The 18895-nt window shown below is 35.8% G+C and overlaps 1 protein-coding gene across 1 annotated transcript; it reads left to right on the top strand.

The window, feature by feature from the left end:
- The first annotated feature begins 456 nt into the window (after positions 1–456).
- LOC119998695 (transcription factor bHLH157-like) lies at positions 457–7419 on the top strand. Its single transcript, XM_038846067.1, has 11 exons — positions 457–691; positions 876–1669; positions 2564–2770; positions 3466–3550; positions 3636–3677; positions 3834–3893; positions 4199–5407; positions 5511–5612; positions 6675–6821; positions 6930–7055; positions 7150–7419. The coding sequence occupies exons 2-11, from the start codon at positions 1572–1574 to the stop codon at positions 7234–7236; spliced, it is 2163 nt and encodes a 720-aa protein (XP_038701995.1). The 5' UTR covers positions 457–691; positions 876–1571; the 3' UTR covers positions 7237–7419.
- Positions 7420–18895: the final 11476 nt, after the last annotated feature.

Genomic DNA, 18895 nt, shown 5'->3' with positions numbered 1-18895 from the left:
GTTATTCTAGAAAATAAAAGTCAATTTTTTTAATGAAAATAACTGTGGAATCGGGATTCGATTTCTATCATTTATAGAAGGAAAATGTTAATGGGTGTCCTTAAAACACTAGATAAGGATAAAAAAGTACAATGAAATTTAAAAAAGACATGTATTTTAAATTTTACAAAAAAGGCGCAAGAGTGTTTATTATTCATGGTGTGTACTGTGATATGTTCTAGTGAACTTTTAACAAGTGTTCTTAACGCATCCGTTAACACTACCATTTTTAAACACCTCTCGGGAGTTTGGAACACATGGTGTGTACTGTGATATATTATAGTCAATTTTTAACAAGTGTCTTTAGAGCACCCGCTAACACTATCATTTTTTAACACCCGTATGGGGTTTGGGCTAATTTGTGGGACCCGGAATCTTACTGATTATTAATTATGGCTTTAGACATTTTTGAGATCCGGGGGAAAGAGATGGAGAGTAACGTGACCACTGACCAGTCAACGGTGGCGGGGGATTATATACCGTTTAACCTTAGATGAATAAGAGCAGGCATTCGATTGTGTTGGCCTGTCTTGGCTAATTATCTCGCTTCGTGTCTCCATCTATTTCTACAGAAACAAACAGAAAGTCATGAAATCGGAAGAGTTTGAATCATCGCAACTGAATGATTCTTCTTCTTTTCATTCCAACACAGGTAAAATTAGTAATAATAAAATCACGAGCGTCGATATTTTCATCCGGTTTTCTCACTGTCCTGTTTGGTCGCCGAGAAAAATATGTATCTATCTGTTATAGTAGTCGAGTTTTATTTGATTTTCTTGAATAACGCCGCTGTTCGTTAATTTGTGTCGGTGTTTTTCCCTCTTTTTTTTGGGCAGCATAATTGATCGTCTTCCGGTTGTACTTCTTTGCGTTGGATTTCGTTATTGGCTTCTTTTACGCTGCAGGAGTTATTTGCATATCTTCCTCTCGTTGTGCTGGTTTTGCTTCTGATATCGTTATCGCAATCGTGCTGATCTTCGGCAGCTTATTTAAAGCGACAGAAGTGACTCGCCGATCGAGTTCCAGTTGTGTTTGTTTCCTGCTGATTTCGTCACTGTTGCTATTGTACTAGTCTTTCTGTAGCTTCTTTTAAGCAGCAGAAGTGACTTGCAAATTGCGTTCATAGGAATTGAGTTACCGTTCTTCTCTCTGTTATCACACGAGGAAAAAAGAGAGAAAAAAAAGTGAGAGTTTCAAAGTTAGGACTTAAGATACTCTTTATCAACTAAGTTAAACGGTATCTTCTAGAAAAAGGTTTGATAAATGGAGCTGAGCATGATATTTTTCATCGTTTAAGTCTTGTAGTTGTTACCACAGATCCTATTACCTTCTGATACTAGGCTGTATAGAGGGGTTTTACTAGAGATGGAACCTGTTCTTCTCAATTCAAGGGGGCCTCCGATAAAACCGAGAGAAAGATTACGGATAAATCAAGCAGGGAGAGTTTCATATCGTGGCAGCTAGTGAAGTGTTGGTTTATTATTTGATCAGCTTTTTATAGTCATTTGTTTTTGCGTCTTGAAGTCAAATAGATGGAAACTACTGCTCTGATGCAATTTTTGAGGAGTTTCTGCGACAACTCATGTTGGAAATTTGCTGTTTTCTGGAAAGTGAGGCTTGGAAGTCCAATGTAAGTTTTTTCCAATCTGAATTTTGTTAGTGTGTAATATAGGCTTTATATGCTAAGCTTTTGTCTGTAAACTGAACTTGTTGGTCTATAATTGACAGTTGCTGTTGATTCACTTGATTGCATGCATTGTAGAGAGGATACAGTAACCAATATAAAGGTTCATACCAGATATAAATTTGATGCCTCAAATTAGATAATGGTAGTTACATTTTGTTAAACATGATCCTTAAGCAGCATCAAGTGAAGGGTATTATTCATAGAACATGATCTTTAACTTGTATGAGTTGTCAGTCTTCATTGTTTAATTGCGGCAACATAGTGATGCTCAACGTAATTTTTTGATACAAAACTCAATGTATGCCTTTGGAAGATTTTTTTTTTACAATGGTACTTGTTCGAAAGTGGTACCTTATAAATCTCTTTCTTATTTAATGGATATTACATCACACTATTCTGCTTTTCATCCTAATATCTATTGTATTTAATTCAAATCATTTCTTAATATTATTAGGGATAATCAGGTTCCTAAGTATCCTGTATTCCTATTAAGAAGAGTGATTTACATTATATCATATGTCCCTATTAAGAAGAATCATTTACATAATACTTAGACTGATACTCGAAGAATGAGGACATTATGTGGTTTAAGGTGACAAATGCTTTGTGTTTATCACAGTGACTGAAAAATAACTTTCCTGAAAGGTAGCCTTTTCTCTGTGTTTTATGTAGTATATCATCATCATCATCAAAACCTTTATCCCAAAAGTTTGTGGTTGGCTACAAGAGTTTATGAGAACATCAACGGAATCAAAGAAAATTATTAGTTCATGTATATATGTGTATAAAAATTATAAATGATGTCAACTATGATACTTAGTTTTGTTATTATTTCAGGATTTTGAACTGGGAAGTTGGATATGTGCATCACCTGAGACCCATAGAATCTATGGAAATTATTGCAAAGAACATATTTGGCAACACGATGGATGATACGTTTTTGCCACAGTGTGAAGCAAGCATGTATGATGGTAGGTCTGGGGAACATCCCATCAATCTAGTGGTGGCTGATATGTCACGTCTTCAATATGCCTGGGGCGAGGGGTATGATTTTGTGCTTTGACACTTTTACCTACTATCGTCCTTTTAAAATGTTTTGCACTTCAATGGGAATCGGTATTATTCATAACTTAATCCTTGATTTTTCATGATCTGAGATCTTGAGTTAGGCCTTAAGAATGAGAAGTTGAAGGAACCTTTTTTTTTGGTTTTGAAAAAGGTTTCCTGTTACATACTTCAGAAATGTATTGCTGTATTTCTATGTTCTAAAGCTTGGAAATGGTCCAAGTCACTCATCAATCATGGAAAGATAGTTAAACCAATCTGGCTAGATTGAGGTATTTGGACAATTTGATTTAGCTCAACTTACTGGTACATTACACTATTTGTAAATTAGCAAGAGTATACCTTTTGCTACTTTGAGTAGTATGAGTGATATGTTATCCTCATTTCTTTCTTGATCTCTTAACACATCATATTAGTACAAAGTTATTATGTTGACCTGTGTTACTCATTGAGGCTAATGGGTGTTATTTTCTTATATCAACCCTTATGCTATTTAAGTGAGGACAAAGTAGTAGATTTCAAGTTTCTTTTAGTTTAACCACCTTTTTCTACTGTGTATTTTATAATAAGAGGCCATTCCCTCGGCTTTTAAGATGTCAGGTTACTTTTATGCAAGTAATTGAAAGACGTCGAAAAGAAATGGTTGCTCATGTTAAATGTCTAAAATTTGGCAGAGTTGTTGGTGAAGTTGCTTGTACTGGGTGTCATTGCTGGGTTACTATTGAGGATATTTTGACTTGTGTAGCCATGGGATACAAGGTTAGTTTTATCATATAAAGAAGTTAATATTGTTCTGAAAATGTGAAACAGAGTACCTCAGTATGTTATTGTTTCATTTTTTCAGTGTCCAGAGGAGTGGCTGCTTCAGTTTGCAGCAGGTATCAAGGTAAGTTACAATGAATGAGTTTTCACCTTTATAAGCTCTATACATAGAATGTGTTTGTGAGGGTTTGCAGCATCCATAGGCCCGTGCGAGGAACACTTTTTCCTAATCATGTTCCATACAGATATAATATTTATATTTTATATGATAATTTTGCAGACTATTTTGCTGGTACCTTTGCTTCCACATGGAGTTCTGCAGCTTGGCTCATTGGAAGAGGTGTGTGCTCTTATTGGTTTTGGGCGCCATATTTTGGAACCACTGATTCATGATGTCTGAATTCTCGTAATCTTGTCCATAAATTATGTTATGTGTAGTATAAAAACACGGGGGAGATGTTCCAAAATTTGGGACGTAGGAGTTTTTCAATTTCCCCCTAGATTGAGTACATTGCATAGACTCCTATGCCACGAGGATCAGCATATTATTCATTGTGTGTTTGGTTTCTTGTTTGCACTTTAGTGTATGAATACATTTTACTCAGTCATCTGAGATGTGGCCTTGTTTTGCTGTCAAGATCTCAGGTTACAGAGGATCTGGAAGTAATTAACTACCTCAAAAGTAGAATCAGTATACTGAAGAGTGATCACGAAGATTTTTTACCTTTTACCTTAAAGAGAGAGACTGAACTTTGGTCATCATCTCCATCAACATCTATCTCCATGGAGAATTCAAATATACCATCAACTATGCCCATTAGTCTGCCTAAGTCGGGAGATTTGGCAAAAGTCAACAGTTTCAGGACAAATGGTAGCGAACTGTCAACTTTATATGAAGTTGAGCCACTGTTAAGTACAGAAGATACGCCTCAGCCATTGGGAGAACATCCAGAGATCATAAAACATGCACGCAGAAGTGAGATCAATGTCGAACTAGTTAGGTTTAGTGAAAGGCCAACTTCACCTAGTCGATCAAAAAATTTAAGTCAGCTGGGGATCTCACAGGCTGAGCTATTTGGATTTTCTTGTCTGGGAGAAGAACTGAAGGCACATTCTGACTTCAGTGACTTCGGCAACAAAGTGATTGAGGGATCCTTTTCCTCAACTCAAATTATGAATGCTTACCCTGAAGATTCGGCATCTGAAGCCAGAGATGCTAATATTTCTGATAATAAAATCATGAATAACTTTTTTAGCTTTCCCGGTCATGGAGAATTACACAAAGCTCTTGGACCGCTTGTCGAGAGACAGAATGGTGCCAAATTGTCGGACTCATCTTTCTCCTGTGAGAATACAGGGAGCAACCCTAGCATGTTCGGTGATGTTATTGAGCCCTCGTGGTTTTTAAGTGAAGATGATGCAGAACGACTGCTGGAAGGTGTGGTTGCTGATTTGTTTGGCATTTTAGATGATACTTCTCCTGGATCTGACAGTTTCAAATCTAAAGCGATGTCAAAACAATTTGCTGCTCCCCCTCAACTGGAGAGAAACTTGGAGTCAGGAGGCTTGATGAGCGATGACATAGAACCAAGAAGCCTTTCATCTTCTGCCACTGGAGGAAATGCTGCCTTTGGTTCATCTTCAGCATCAATGAAGAGCATGGTGAGCACCCTGATTGAGGAGCAAAAGAGCAAGGTGCACGGTTGCATGCATTCCAGGAAGGGACAAAAAACATCCAACCTTAACAAAAGGCAGGGCAGAGTTGGTGATAACCACAGGCCAAGACCCCGAGACAGACAGATGACCCAGGATCGGGTCAAGGAGCTACGCAGGCTTGTACCAAATGGTGCAAAGGTGAGTGTGTTTTTGAGATTAGTATTTTTTATTGTCTTGTAGTTTCTTTCCCATGTGCTTCTTGCGGTGTCCAATTAACTTGTTTGTCTTCCATTGTAAACAGTGCAGCATCGATAGCCTCTTTGATCGAACCATAAAACATATGCTGTTTTTGAGGTGCATGACTGAGCAGGCTGAGAAGTTAAAGCAATGGAGGCATCAGGAGGTACATGAACTCAAACCACGCCTTTTGATTCAAATAAGTATTGATACAGAACAATACATTTAAATCTGAGATAATCTTCTATAAAGGTTTTAAATAATGTATCAAAAGACTTTCCTCTCATTAGACACTAAGAACGCATGCCATCAGCAGTGAGACTTGGTGACTCGTTGGCTGTTGGATCAGACTCATACCCACGTAACCCAATCCGATGATGTAAAATAAAACAGAATTTAAAGCTAAAAAACAAACCTCAAAATCCAAACTCATCCATGAGTTCATCTTTCTACCACCATTTTGGTTACAATACATTGATCTGCTTAGAACTGGTTTGTAGACTCTGATCTAACAGCTTAAATTTTTTTTGATGAGTCTGCCGCAGGGGCTTCACTGCGTAACCCTGCGCCCATCTGGAGCGCAACCCCCCTCTTTAAATTCAACTTATGTGCACCACCGTAAATTCCTTTTACTCCTTGAATTTGTTATTCTTGTCGAATCAGTCTTCTGAAGTAGGAGACCTGCCCATCACATCTAGAGTTAAAAGGATCAACAGTTTAATAAAACCAGGTAACCCAGGCATCAGTCGTGAAGTTGGTGGTTATTGAATAATAGGTAATCACTTGGGTTTGGGGTTTAGTTTATTGAATAATAGTATATGCAGTAAATGATGATAGTATTCTAATGGAAAGATGAGAAAATTATCAGAGTCTGCCTTGAACCAAGTGTTGCAGAGCATAAATGATGATAGTATTCTAATGGAAAGATGAGAAAATGTATCAGTCATTTGTTGAAGTGGATTATTGATGACTGGTCTTTCATGTACGCCACTTCTTTTGAATTGTCATTAATACAATTTCCCGAAGACTTTCTTTAGTTTACTGCCATTATGTACAAAGGCACCAGATTCACCATCTTTTCCTATACCGCACAAAACATGTACAGCTATCATTAAGACAGCAAGTAAACTAAACCACCTCCAAGACCATAGCTAGTGAAAGTCACTACTATTTTTCATGTTACTATACTGCAAATGGAAAGTGGTATCTAAACTGATGTGCAAAACAGGAAGCTGCTCGCAAAAATTTGAGATCACGCGATGCTGCCAACACTGCTGGCAATGGGAGAAGCTGGGCTGTTGAATTGGGAAGTGAAGTTCAAAGAAACCCCATAGTTATTGAAGACCTTCCATACCCTGGGCACATGCTTATTGAGGTCTGTTGATTGCAGCAGTCAAAACCCAAACTACACAACGCACACCAAAAGCTTGTTTTTTATTTTTTTATTTTTTTTGAAAATATAATGTGCTGACATCCACTGCAGATGCTGTGTGACGACCACAGTTTCTTCCTCAAAATCTCCCAGGTGATCTGTGATTCGCGACTTAAGATCTTGAAAGGTGTCATGGAATGTCATTCGACGAATACATGGGCGCTATTCATTGTTGAGGTATAGATCACTTTGGAACATTTCTTTATCATATTTAACAATTTACATCGTTTCGAAAGCTAATAACAGATGATATAAAATCTATTGTACTCAGGCTTCGAAGGGCTTCCACAGAATGGACATTTTCTGGCCTCTGATGCATCTCTTGCACCACAAAAGAAATCTATCGAGTTGGATGTAATTGTTTGCTTTCACACGGTTGAACACACTATCTAGGCTTTATATAGTCTCCACCTTTTTAGGAGTACTGTTGTAATGTATATGTATATCTTATCTACTTGATCTAATTCTATTGCACAACATTTTACCTTAAATATAAGAAAAACTAAATTACCTACCTCCTGGGCTAATGGGTACTTGGTTATGTTGGCATTTACTGTTAGAAGGTTAAATACAGAGATTTACACATTCTAGGCCCTGCCTGAACAAAAGGGGGCTGTATAGTCTCTTCCTCGTCAAAGTTGTCACTCTCTTCCTCATCCAATGAGATACTTGTTAATGCAGGTAGATCAACAAAGGAAAGTAATAACAAATCAAATCAACGTTTGATGAAAAGAGTAACACTGGAATCTACAAGGAATTCTAAAGAAAACTCTCTTGGTTTCAATATGTTTGATTAAATGATAAATAATGATCATTGGGGTTGGCTACAACCTTTATGGGAGTTAAAACATAAAATTGTAAAAATACCGTGAAAAAAAAAAAACCCCCGTTTGTACTAAAAATGATTTCAACTAATTGGTAAAACTGATAATTAACTGCAACTTCAGTAGCATCAATATTCTTGCAATCTTGCCTAATTTATTCCTATATCACTTGTTCCATCCCCAACAGTATAATTGGTCATCCTCTTCAAAACCATAAATGGAGCACCGGCGTCAATATAACAACTCACTAATGCTCATAATTGGCAAAATCTCATGCCCTATTTCTTGTATGCAACTTTCAACTAAGTTTTTAGCAACTCATTTCCATATATTCAAATTAATGAATTAACTATGTTACAACTTAGAACTTCGATGATCGGTTTAAATGGAGTACAATAGACAACAGTGAAGTTTTGTAACGACGTGTCAAAAGAGTCTGTGAAATTACCAAACTATCCTCAACTGTCTCAAATCCTTTACTCAATCCCAATCAACGTAAAATAAACTAGCAATGGTAAAAAAAAAAAGACAAGAAGCCTAAATATGTTTCTACGAAATCTAATAGAACTTAGTATCCATGTACATCACACTGCTCGGTACTAGTATCCCTCAATGAACTCACCTAAAAGTGGGAAAGAAAGAAGGGTGAGCTATAAAGCTCAGTAGGAATAAATATCCGATAAGTACTCAGATATCTATGAGGAGGCAAGTACCCAAGTGAGCAAATATCAAAACAAATAAAACAATACCTATGGTAAATTAAATCGAACAAATAAGCGAGCAAATAAAATATAAATTAAATATAGCGATACAAGAAACAAACTAGCGAAACAAATACCGACAAACTAGAGTAGAAAATAATCTGAGTGAACAAACTGCAAGACAATAAATACTACAAATGCGTAGAACATTGACGGATCGAGTTTAACACAAGAGGGGGGGTGAATTGTGTCCCCAAATTCCAATTGGAATCCCTTTTTCAATTTAAACAAATTAATGGCAATTAACAAGTAGCACACAAATTTGGACTCTAATGATTTTCCTAATCAATATTCAATCCAATGCAAGATGTGATACAATATAGTGAATGACCAAATATCAAATAATCAAGAATTGCACAAAACAGATTTTCAAGCAACACACTGCACACAGATTTTTCAACTCAGATTTTACCTATCAAATGATGTCAAAATGCAACGAAATTTTATATGCAATGTCACAACACCTTAATAAACACTATATCAAAATTTCAGATCAAAATTCAAAGTTTAAGGCAGTCTGCTAATCTCGGACAGATTAGGGTTTTGAAAATCCTGCAGTTTGAAACAAGTAGTAAATATAAACAAATAAACAAAGAAATCAACACAGCTATTTATAGTAGTTCGGAGACCCTTCTCCTACGTCTACTACCTAGATTCACCAACCTAGGATTTTCCCAACTCCACTAAGGTGTGGTTTTAAGAGACCCACAAAACTCCTTACACCAAGGGTTTCTAAGAACTCCCTCAAACTTCAATGTTTACAATTTCCCCTAACAAAGGGAATTTCTCAATGGGATTTTCAGCCAAGGTTCTCACAGGTTACCTCAAAGGTATTTGGTATGGAACTCTCAAGATTACAGCAACACTCTCAAAGATAGGATTTTAAGAACAAGAGAGGTTTAGATTGTAAGTAAACAAAGCCTAAAGGATATAGGAACTTCCCTTTTGCAAAAGCAAGAGTAGTGAGAAGTCATTGATTGTAGAGGCTTGTATTGGAGAAGATTGTTGTAGCAAATAGCAAGAAAGCTTGATGATTGATGAACTTGATAGCAAGAGGTTTCTCTCAAGGATAATTTTTCAATTTGCTTCTCCAAGTTGTATGAAAGGGAAGATCTTCTTTTAAAGGCAATTCTCTCCTATGCTTGTAGCCATTGGATCAAACTTCAAGAGTTGATCTCTACCATCCATTGCAGCTCCTAATCTTGGTCATTGATGATTTGAGCAAACAAATCTCCACCATAGAGCATATAGACGTTGCACATGCTCCTTTTTTTAAGTCAAAAATTGCAAGCAAGAAAGTTGTCTTATGCACAACCATTTGATCAATGTATGTCTTCAAATCTTGACCATTCAAACTCTCTTTAATTCTCAGCCATGGATGTAGATTGTACTATGTCATCTTGTCCCTTCATTTTGAATCAAAGACTTCAAAAGTGATCCCTTAGTCAAGGATCTTGTTTGATTGCACCAACATAACTTTCTTGATAGCACATGTCTTGAGTGAAAATGTCAAGGATCTTGTTTGATTGCACCAACCTAACTTTCTTGGTAGCACATGTCTTGAGTGAAAATGTCAAACAAGAATATATCACTAATGATAGAGAGGACAAGGTTTGTCCCACATGTTTGAAAAGAGTTGTATCTCCATGAAGACCACAACCAATAGCCTCAATGTTTGATTCATTCAACTTGATAAAGTGCCTTAGTGGAAAGTTAGCAAATATAGGATTTTTCATAGTTTCCTAGAGCTCCAAGCTCATTCTTAGAAACTGGACTTCGACCACTCTTGAACATACTGAATTCTGAGCCATATGAGACCACAATGATGATTAACCTACAAGGAAATAGGAGGTAGAACTCCCCAATTGCATGTAAGCTCAAAGAGCTTCATATAGAGCGCATAGGTTAATTATATTAGAAAAACAACCCAGAAAATTCCATATTACTGCATGATAAATCATTTTATATGTATTAGAATGTCCATGTAAAATTTCATAACAATCGGAAATCGTTTGGTCACTCAACCAAGCAATTTGATCACTAATAGTGAAACCGATAAATTTTAAGTGTAAATTCAAAGTCATTTTGCAAACTCAGTGTAAATGGCCTTTTCTCTTGAACTTTACTAAATCAAATATGTTCATAGTGATGAAACTAAGATGCACACGAAATTTCATTTAAATCGGAGTTCATTTGGTTCACCACGTTCACAAAGAACACATATGCACAAAATTAGGTAAAACCTAGTTTTGGCGGAATTTAAGCATATGACCAAATATATATGTGATGCACTTAATTTCTCATGATTATAGTCCTAGAACATATATTAAGCCTTCATGTGCATGTGGTTCAAGTTTCAAGTCATTTCGACCTAAGTTGGTTAAGATATAATAATTGGAAAATTAATGCTCTAACTTAGTTCATGTATGTTTGTTTTCAAACCTTAATTTCCAGCACTATCTCAAAAATATATAGTCATTTAAATTCAATTCATATAAATCAAATATTGCTTTAATGTTTCATTATCATTTATAAATGATTTAATATCATCAAAATTAGACATATAGGACCATAGGTCCAACAATCTCCCCCTTTTTGATGATTACAAAACATGCATGATATAAATGTCTATTTGATTGTAATTGAATTTAATATCAATTCAAAGTGCATTAAAAAGTTTAATGATATCAATTTAAAACAATTTTGAAACTCATATACAACTTTAGTTAAGTAAGCTTAGCTCCCCCTTACTTTAACATCTATTCTCTCCCAATCATGGCATATACACTCCCCCTTAAGTTATGCCTATATATGCATTTTGGCAAATGATTTTAATGCAATTTATCATCATGTCTCTCCCCCTTTTTGTAATAATTCAAAAAGTGGAGAACTAAGGGGTTGATGCAAGTTTTGTAAAAGATTTATAAGCATTTTTGAGATTTTATCACAAAAGTGATTTAAGACCATAAACATTCTTCAAATAATATCAAAACTAGTTCTCATCAACAAATAATCATGGCTACACACCAATTGAACTAATAGAACCTAAGTGACCTAATTTGGAGCCTATCACATTAAGTGACCCATGGCCTCCTAATGACACTAGGTTACTCCCCCTTCAATCATGCATACCAATTTATACATTTAGCTTATAAGCACATATCACCAAGAAAATATAATAAGCATTCAAGTTCAATCTTGGGATATCAATCAAACAAGGATATGCATTCAAGTAATATGTACTCAAGGTGCTTCACACAAACCCAATGCATTTCTTAGTTTTATGAATCTATCCTTAGCTAAAGGTTTAGTGAACAAATCGGCAATATTATGTTCCCCTTCTACATGTTCAAGCACAATGCTCTTTTTAGCAACATGATCTCTAATGAAATGATGTCTAATGTCTATATGCTTAGCTTTACCATGATATCTAGGATTCTTAGACAAATGTATGGCACTTATGTTATCACAAAGAATTGGAATGTTTGAAAATTCCATATTAAAATCAAGCATTTGTTGTTTAATCCAAAGCAATTGGCAAGTACAACTACCAATAGCCATATATTCGGCTTCGGTAGTGCTCAAAGCAACACATGTTTGCTTCTTGGAGAACCAAGATATGAGCATATTTCCTAGGTATTGACAAGTACCACTAGTACTTTTCCTATTTATTTTGCAACCCGCAAAGTCGGCATCTACAAATGAATGCAAGTCAAATGAAGATTTCTTATCATACCACAACCCTAGGGAAGGTGTGTCCTTTAAGTACCTAAGAATCTTCTTTATGGCCATGAGATGTGTTTGCTTAGGATTAGATTGAAATCTTGCACACATGCAAACACTAAACATAATATCGGGCCTAGATGCGGTCAAGTAAAGTAAACTACCAATCATTGACCTATATCTCTTTTGATCAACATCATTACCATCTAGGTCGGGTTCTAATTTGGTTCCCACTCCCATAGGTGTGGATGAACCTTTAGAAATATCCATGCCAAACCTTTTTAATATCTCATTTGTATACTTAGTTTGACTAATGTGAGTGCCAAGTGGGGTTTGTTTAATTTGTAAACCTAGAAAGTAAGTCAATTCACCCATCATACTCATTTCAAATTCATTCTTCATGCATAATGCAAAATCTTCACACATAGATTCTAATGTAGCACCAAACACAATATCATCAACATATATTTGCACAATTAGCATATCAAGACCTTTGTATTTAATAAACAAAGTATCATCAATACTACCACATTGAAAACCATTTTCAAGCAAGAACTTAGACAATCTTTCATACCAAGCTCTAGGAGCTTGTTTTAAACCATATAAAGCCTTGTCTAGTTTGTAAACATGGTTTAGAAATTTCTTACTTTCAAATCCGGGAGGTTGTTTAACATAAACTTCCTCATTTATCACACCATTTAAAAATGCACTTTTCACATCCATTTGAAAAAGTTTGATATTTTTGTAACATGCAAATGCAAGCAATAATCTAATAGCCTCTAACCTTGCAACCGGTGCAAAGGTTTCATCAAAATCAATACCCTCTTCTTGGCAATATCCTTGGGCCACTAATCTAGCTTTGTTCCTAGTTACATTACCATTTTCATCCATCTTATTCCTATAGACCCATTTTGTTCCTATAATGGTGTGGTCTTTAGGTTTAGGACAAAGAGTCCAAACCTTACTTCTCTCAAATTGTTCTAACTCCTCTTGCATGGCATACACCCAATCATCATCATGCAAAGCATCACGTACATTTTTAGGCTCTACTAAAGAAAGCATGGCAAAAGAGTTTAAAGGATTAGAATTAACCGTAGAGTCCCTTTTGGCTCTTAGTTGCCTTCCTTGATGCAAGTCTCCAATAATTAGTTCTTTTGGATGAGACTTCATCACCTTGTATTTGTGAACACCCGGTTGTTCCATAGCATTTTCAGCTTCTTTTGGTTCTTCATTTCCCTCGGGTTCACCTTCACTTTCTTCATTTGGTGGTGTTTCTTCATTTGAGATATTCATCTCCCTTAAGTTCTCCACCAAAGGGACATCATCTTCATCTTCTTCTAGCAATTGTACTCCATGTGTACCTTCATTTTTGTGCTTCAAAGGATGTTCCAAACCTGAAAATTTATTTTCTACACGCACATTTGGAGCAAGTGTGGTCATATCATCGAATTTAACATTTACACTTTCTTCCACAATTTTAGTTCTAGAGTTAAATACTCTATATGCTTTAGATGATGATGAATATCCTAAAAATATTCCAATGTCACTCTTTGCATCAAATTTATCCAAATTGTCTTTGGTATTTAAAGTAAAACATTTAGCACCAAAAACCTTAAAGTAATCTACTTTAGGTTTCTTGCCATACAAGAGTTCATAAGGAGTTTTCTTTAATCCTTTTCTAATGCTAAGTCTATTACTCACATAACATGCATTACTAGTAGCTTCGGCCCAAAAATATTTAGGAAGATTATATTCTAAAAGCATGGTTCTTCCTAGTTCTTGTAAAGTTATATTCTTCCTTTCTACAACCCCATTTTGTTGAGGTGTCCTAGGAGCACTAAACTCGTGTTTAATACCAAAAGAAGCACACAAAGAATCAAAATTAGCATTTTCAAATTCACCTCCATGGTCACTTCTAATTTTTTGAAACTTTTAAGTTATGCTCATTTTGCAATCTTCTAAGTAAGTTTTCAAAAGCATGCAATGCATCACTTTTATGCACAAGAAACAAACACCATGTAAATCTAGTATAATCATCCACAATAACAAATGCATAGTATTTTCCACCTAGACTCCTAACTCTACTAGGACCAAATAAATCCATATGTAACAATTCTAGAGACCTAGAAGTACTAATATCAAGTTTAGGCTTAAAAGACTCTTTAGTTTGTTTACCCCTAACACAAACATCACAAACATGCTCAACATTGAAATTTAACTTAGGCAATCCTCTAATAAGTTCATTGGCACACAACTTTTTCAATGTAGACATTCCGATATGACCTAATCTTCTATGCCAATGCAAAGCATCATCATTCTTAGCAAGCAAGCAAGATATTTAGAATTTTTCATAGCATCAAAATGCATTACATACATATCACCACTTCTACTTCCTAATTTCACAACATTACCATAAACATCAAACACATAACATTTATCATTTTTGAAAAGAATATCAAAGCCTTTATCGGCTAAATGACTAACACTCAATAAATTAAAAGATAAATTTTCAACCAATCTTACTTCACTAAGGGAGAAAGAAGAGTTACCTATGGATCCCAAGCCTAGGATCTTACCTTTGACCTTGTCTCCAAAGGTCACAAATCCTCCATTCTTATTTGCTTCAAAGGATGTGAATAATGAAGCATCTCCCGTCATGTGTCTAGAACAACCACTATCCAAATACCATTTGCATGATTCGGATTTGGATTTTAAGCACACCTAGATAAACACATGTTTAATATACCTTAGGTATCCAAACTTTGGATCCTTTGGGGTTAGTAGCAATAAAGGCATATGCATCAATTTTGAAAGTTCTCATCACATATGCTTTCTTTTCAAAGTCATTCAACCCTTTAGGCACCCAAACCTTCTTCACATAAACTTTTCTCTTCCTAGGTGTAGTTCCCTTAGGAACATTAGCCTTACCCTTGGGGTAGGTACCATTTTTGTTCACATTGACCGTGGCCTCCCTAGCCTCTAGGGTGTCCTTAAGTTTCATAGGATCATATCCTAATCCACTCTTGTCAAGATAATGTCTTTGAGATGCAAGAAGTTCATCCAATTTAGAAGAACTCATAGAAAATTTTGAAAATTGTTTTTCAAGCATATTGTATTTCTCATTGGCCATATCAAGCTCTTTTTGTAGAGAAGAAGAGTTAGGCATAATAATGCACTCATGATCATCCCATGTATCCAACTCACCTTCTAGCTCATGAATCCTAGCATGCAAAACATCTAAGTCATGTGAATTGCTAGATGATGCAATGTTACTAGAATTAACACATGTTTTCAATTGTTTTTTTTAAATCCTCATTTTCTTGAACTAATGCATCAAGTGAAAAACATACATCATCATATTTAGATTTCAAATCACAACACTCATTTAGATGCATTTTTTTTACTTTAGAAAGTCTACTAACTTCTTTCTTAGCATGCTTGTGTTTATGCATCAATTTCTCATAAGCAATATAAAGTTCATCATAAACACAAGAGAGCTCATCATAAGAAGGTTTAGAAGATGTTACCATCTCATCCGAACTTGATGAGGACACTTCCTCTTCCTCATTTGCCATGAGACACAAGTTGGCTTGGAGTTCCTCTTCACTATCACTTGAAGATGATGATGAAGAATCATCCCAAGTGGCCTTGAATGCCTTCTTCTCCTTCTTCCCTTTGTCCTTCTTCTTCTCTTTCTCTCTATATTCCTTATGCTTCTTCTTTTGAAGTTTAGGGCAATCGGCCATAAAGTGACCTACTTTGCCACACTTAAAGCAAGTACTCTTTTCTTTCTCTATCTCCTCTCTCTTTTCTTTAAAAGCCTTTCTATTCTTGAATCCTCCACGTTTGTTCATCTTCAAGAACTTCTTGAAATGCTTAGCTAATAGGGCTGCCCCTATTTCACTATCATCATCACTAGAATCCGAACTAGTGTCACTATTGATCCTAAGAGCTAAGCCATTTTTCTTAGGTGGTGCATCTTCCTCATCTAATCTTGACATCTCCAACTCATGTGTCATTAGACTTCCTATTAATTCCTCTATCTTAAGCTTCCTAAGGTCTTTAGCCTCTTTAATGGCTACTACCTTATCTTTACAAATCCTAGGTAAACTCCTAGGTAAACTCCTAAGGATCTTTTGGACCTTATCAACTTCCTCATATGGTTTGTTCAAAGCTTCTAATTCATTACATATGCAAGTAAGTCTAGAAAACATCTCCCTAATGCTCTCACCCTTCTTCATTCTAAAGGTCTCAAACTCGGTGACTAGCATGTTTATCTTAGAGTCCTTCACTTGACTTGTTCCTTCATGCTTCAACTCTAACATATCCCAAATCTCCTTTGCACTCTTACATTGAGCTATGTAATCAAATTCACTCCTAATAAGTGCAATGTGCAAAGTGTTGATTGCCTTATTATTTAGGCTAAGTAATCTCTTATCTTCCTTAGTAAACTCACTCTTTTCCTTATCTACCATCTCATCACCCAAAAGTTTCCTAGGAACATAAGGACCATTCTCTACAACTTCCCACAAATCATAATCAATGGAATTTATAAAAAATTTCATCCTATTTTTCCAAAAACCGTATTGCAAGCCATTGAAAAATGGTGGTCTATTCATGGATAGGCCTTCGGCCTCACCATAAGAATTAATATTTGCCATAAATATGCCAAATAGGATATAACTCCTAGTTTTAGCTAACCTGCTCCGATACCAATTGACGGATCGAGTTTAACACAAGAGGGGGGGTGAATTGTGTCCCCAAATTCCAATTGGAATCCCTTTTTCAATTTAAACAAATTAATGACAATTAACAAAGAAACCTCCACTAATGCAATTATCAACCTCAAGCAAATTATCAACACACAAGGGCAGAAAATCAGTTTTAATGCATGGTCTTGCAATGACCAAAATAGTTTAGGAAACAATTAAACACTTAGTCAATTAACATGCAAACAATGCAATGAACAAAAATTGACACAACGATTTATAGTAGTTCGGAGACCCTTCTCCTACGTCTACTACCTAGGTTCACCAACCTAGGATTTTCAACCTCCACTAAGGATGTGGTTTTCTCAAGAGCTCCACAAAACTCACAAGGGTTTTTAGGTCACCCTTGAAACTGAAGATTTCAAGACAATCTTCAAACTTTACAACCAAGGGTTTCTAAGAACTCCCTCAAACTTCAATGTTTGTAATATGCCCTAACAAAGGGACTTTAAGTGAAGAACTTTCAATAACAACAATCACACACTCACGGGTAGGATTTTCAAGTAGGTAAGGTGAGGTGATTTTGGGAGAAATAACACCTTGAGCTCAAGTGAAAGCACCCTCTCTTTGCAGCAGCAAAATGGTGAGAAGGCCTTGAGTAGTGGCTCAAGAAGAAGCTGGGATTTTAGTAGACAATGGATGCTTGAATGTTTGAAAGCTTTGAACAAAGTTCTCTCTTGATTGCAAATGCTTCTCCAAGTTGTATGAAAGGGAAGATCCTCTTTTAAAGGCAATTCTCTCCTATGCTTGCAGCCATTGGATCAAACTTCAAGAGTTGATCTCTACCATCCATTGCAGCTCCTAATCTTGGTCATTGATGATTTGAGCAAACAAATCTCCACCATAGAGCATATAGACGTTGCACATGCTCCTTTTTTTAAGTCAAAAATTGCAAGCAAGAAAGTTGTCTTATGCACAACCATTTGATCAATGTATGTCTTCAAATCTTGACCATTCAAACTCTCTTTAATTCTCAGCCATGGATGTAGATTGTACTATGCCATCTTGTCCCTTCATTTTGAATCAAAGACTTCAAAAGTGATCCCTTAGTCAAGGATCTTGTTTGATTGCACCAACATAACTTTCTTGGTAGCACATGTCTTGAGTGAAAATGTCAAGGATCTTGTTTGATTGCACCAACCTAACTTTCTTGGTAGCACATGTCTTGAGTGAAAATGTCAAACAAGAATATATCACTAATGATAGAGAGGACAAGGTTTGTCCCACATGTTTGAAAAGAGTTGTATCTCCATGAAGACCACAACCAATAGCCTCAATGTTTGATTCATTCAACTTGATTAAGTGCCTTAGTGGAAAGTTGGCAAATATAGGATTTTTCATAGTTTCCTAGAGCTCCAAGCTCATTCTTAGAAACTGGACTTCGACCACTCTTGAACATACTGAATTCTGAGCCATATGAGACCACAATGATGATTAACCTACAAGGAAATAGGAGGTAGAACTCCCCAATTGCATGTAAGCTCAAAGAGCTTCATATAGAGCGCATAGGTTAATTATATTAGAAAAACAACCCAGAAAATTCATATTACTGCATGATAAATCATTTTATATGTATTAGAATGTCCATGTAAAATTTCATAACAATCGGAAATCGTTTGGTCACTCAACCAAGCAATTTGATCACTAATAGTGAAACCGATAAATTTTAAGTGTAAATTCAAAGTCATTTTACAAACTCAGTGTAAATGGCCTTTTCTCTTGAACTTTACTAAATCAAATATGTTCATAGTGATGAAACTAAGATGCACACGAAATTTCATTTAAATCGGAGTTCATTTGGTTCACCACGTTCACAAAGAACACATATGCACAAAATTAGGTAAAACCTAGTTTTGGCGGAATTTAAGCATATGACCAAATATATATGTGATGCACTTAATTTCTCATGATTATAGTCCTAGAACATATATTAAGCCTTC

This window comes from Tripterygium wilfordii, chromosome 5, assembly GCF_013401445.1.
Source record: "Tripterygium wilfordii isolate XIE 37 chromosome 5, ASM1340144v1, whole genome shotgun sequence".
NCBI classification, from domain to species: Eukaryota; Viridiplantae; Streptophyta; class Magnoliopsida; order Celastrales; family Celastraceae; genus Tripterygium; species Tripterygium wilfordii.
The sequence above is the reverse complement of the archived record's forward strand: the minus strand, read 5'-3'. Positions and strand labels throughout refer to the sequence as shown.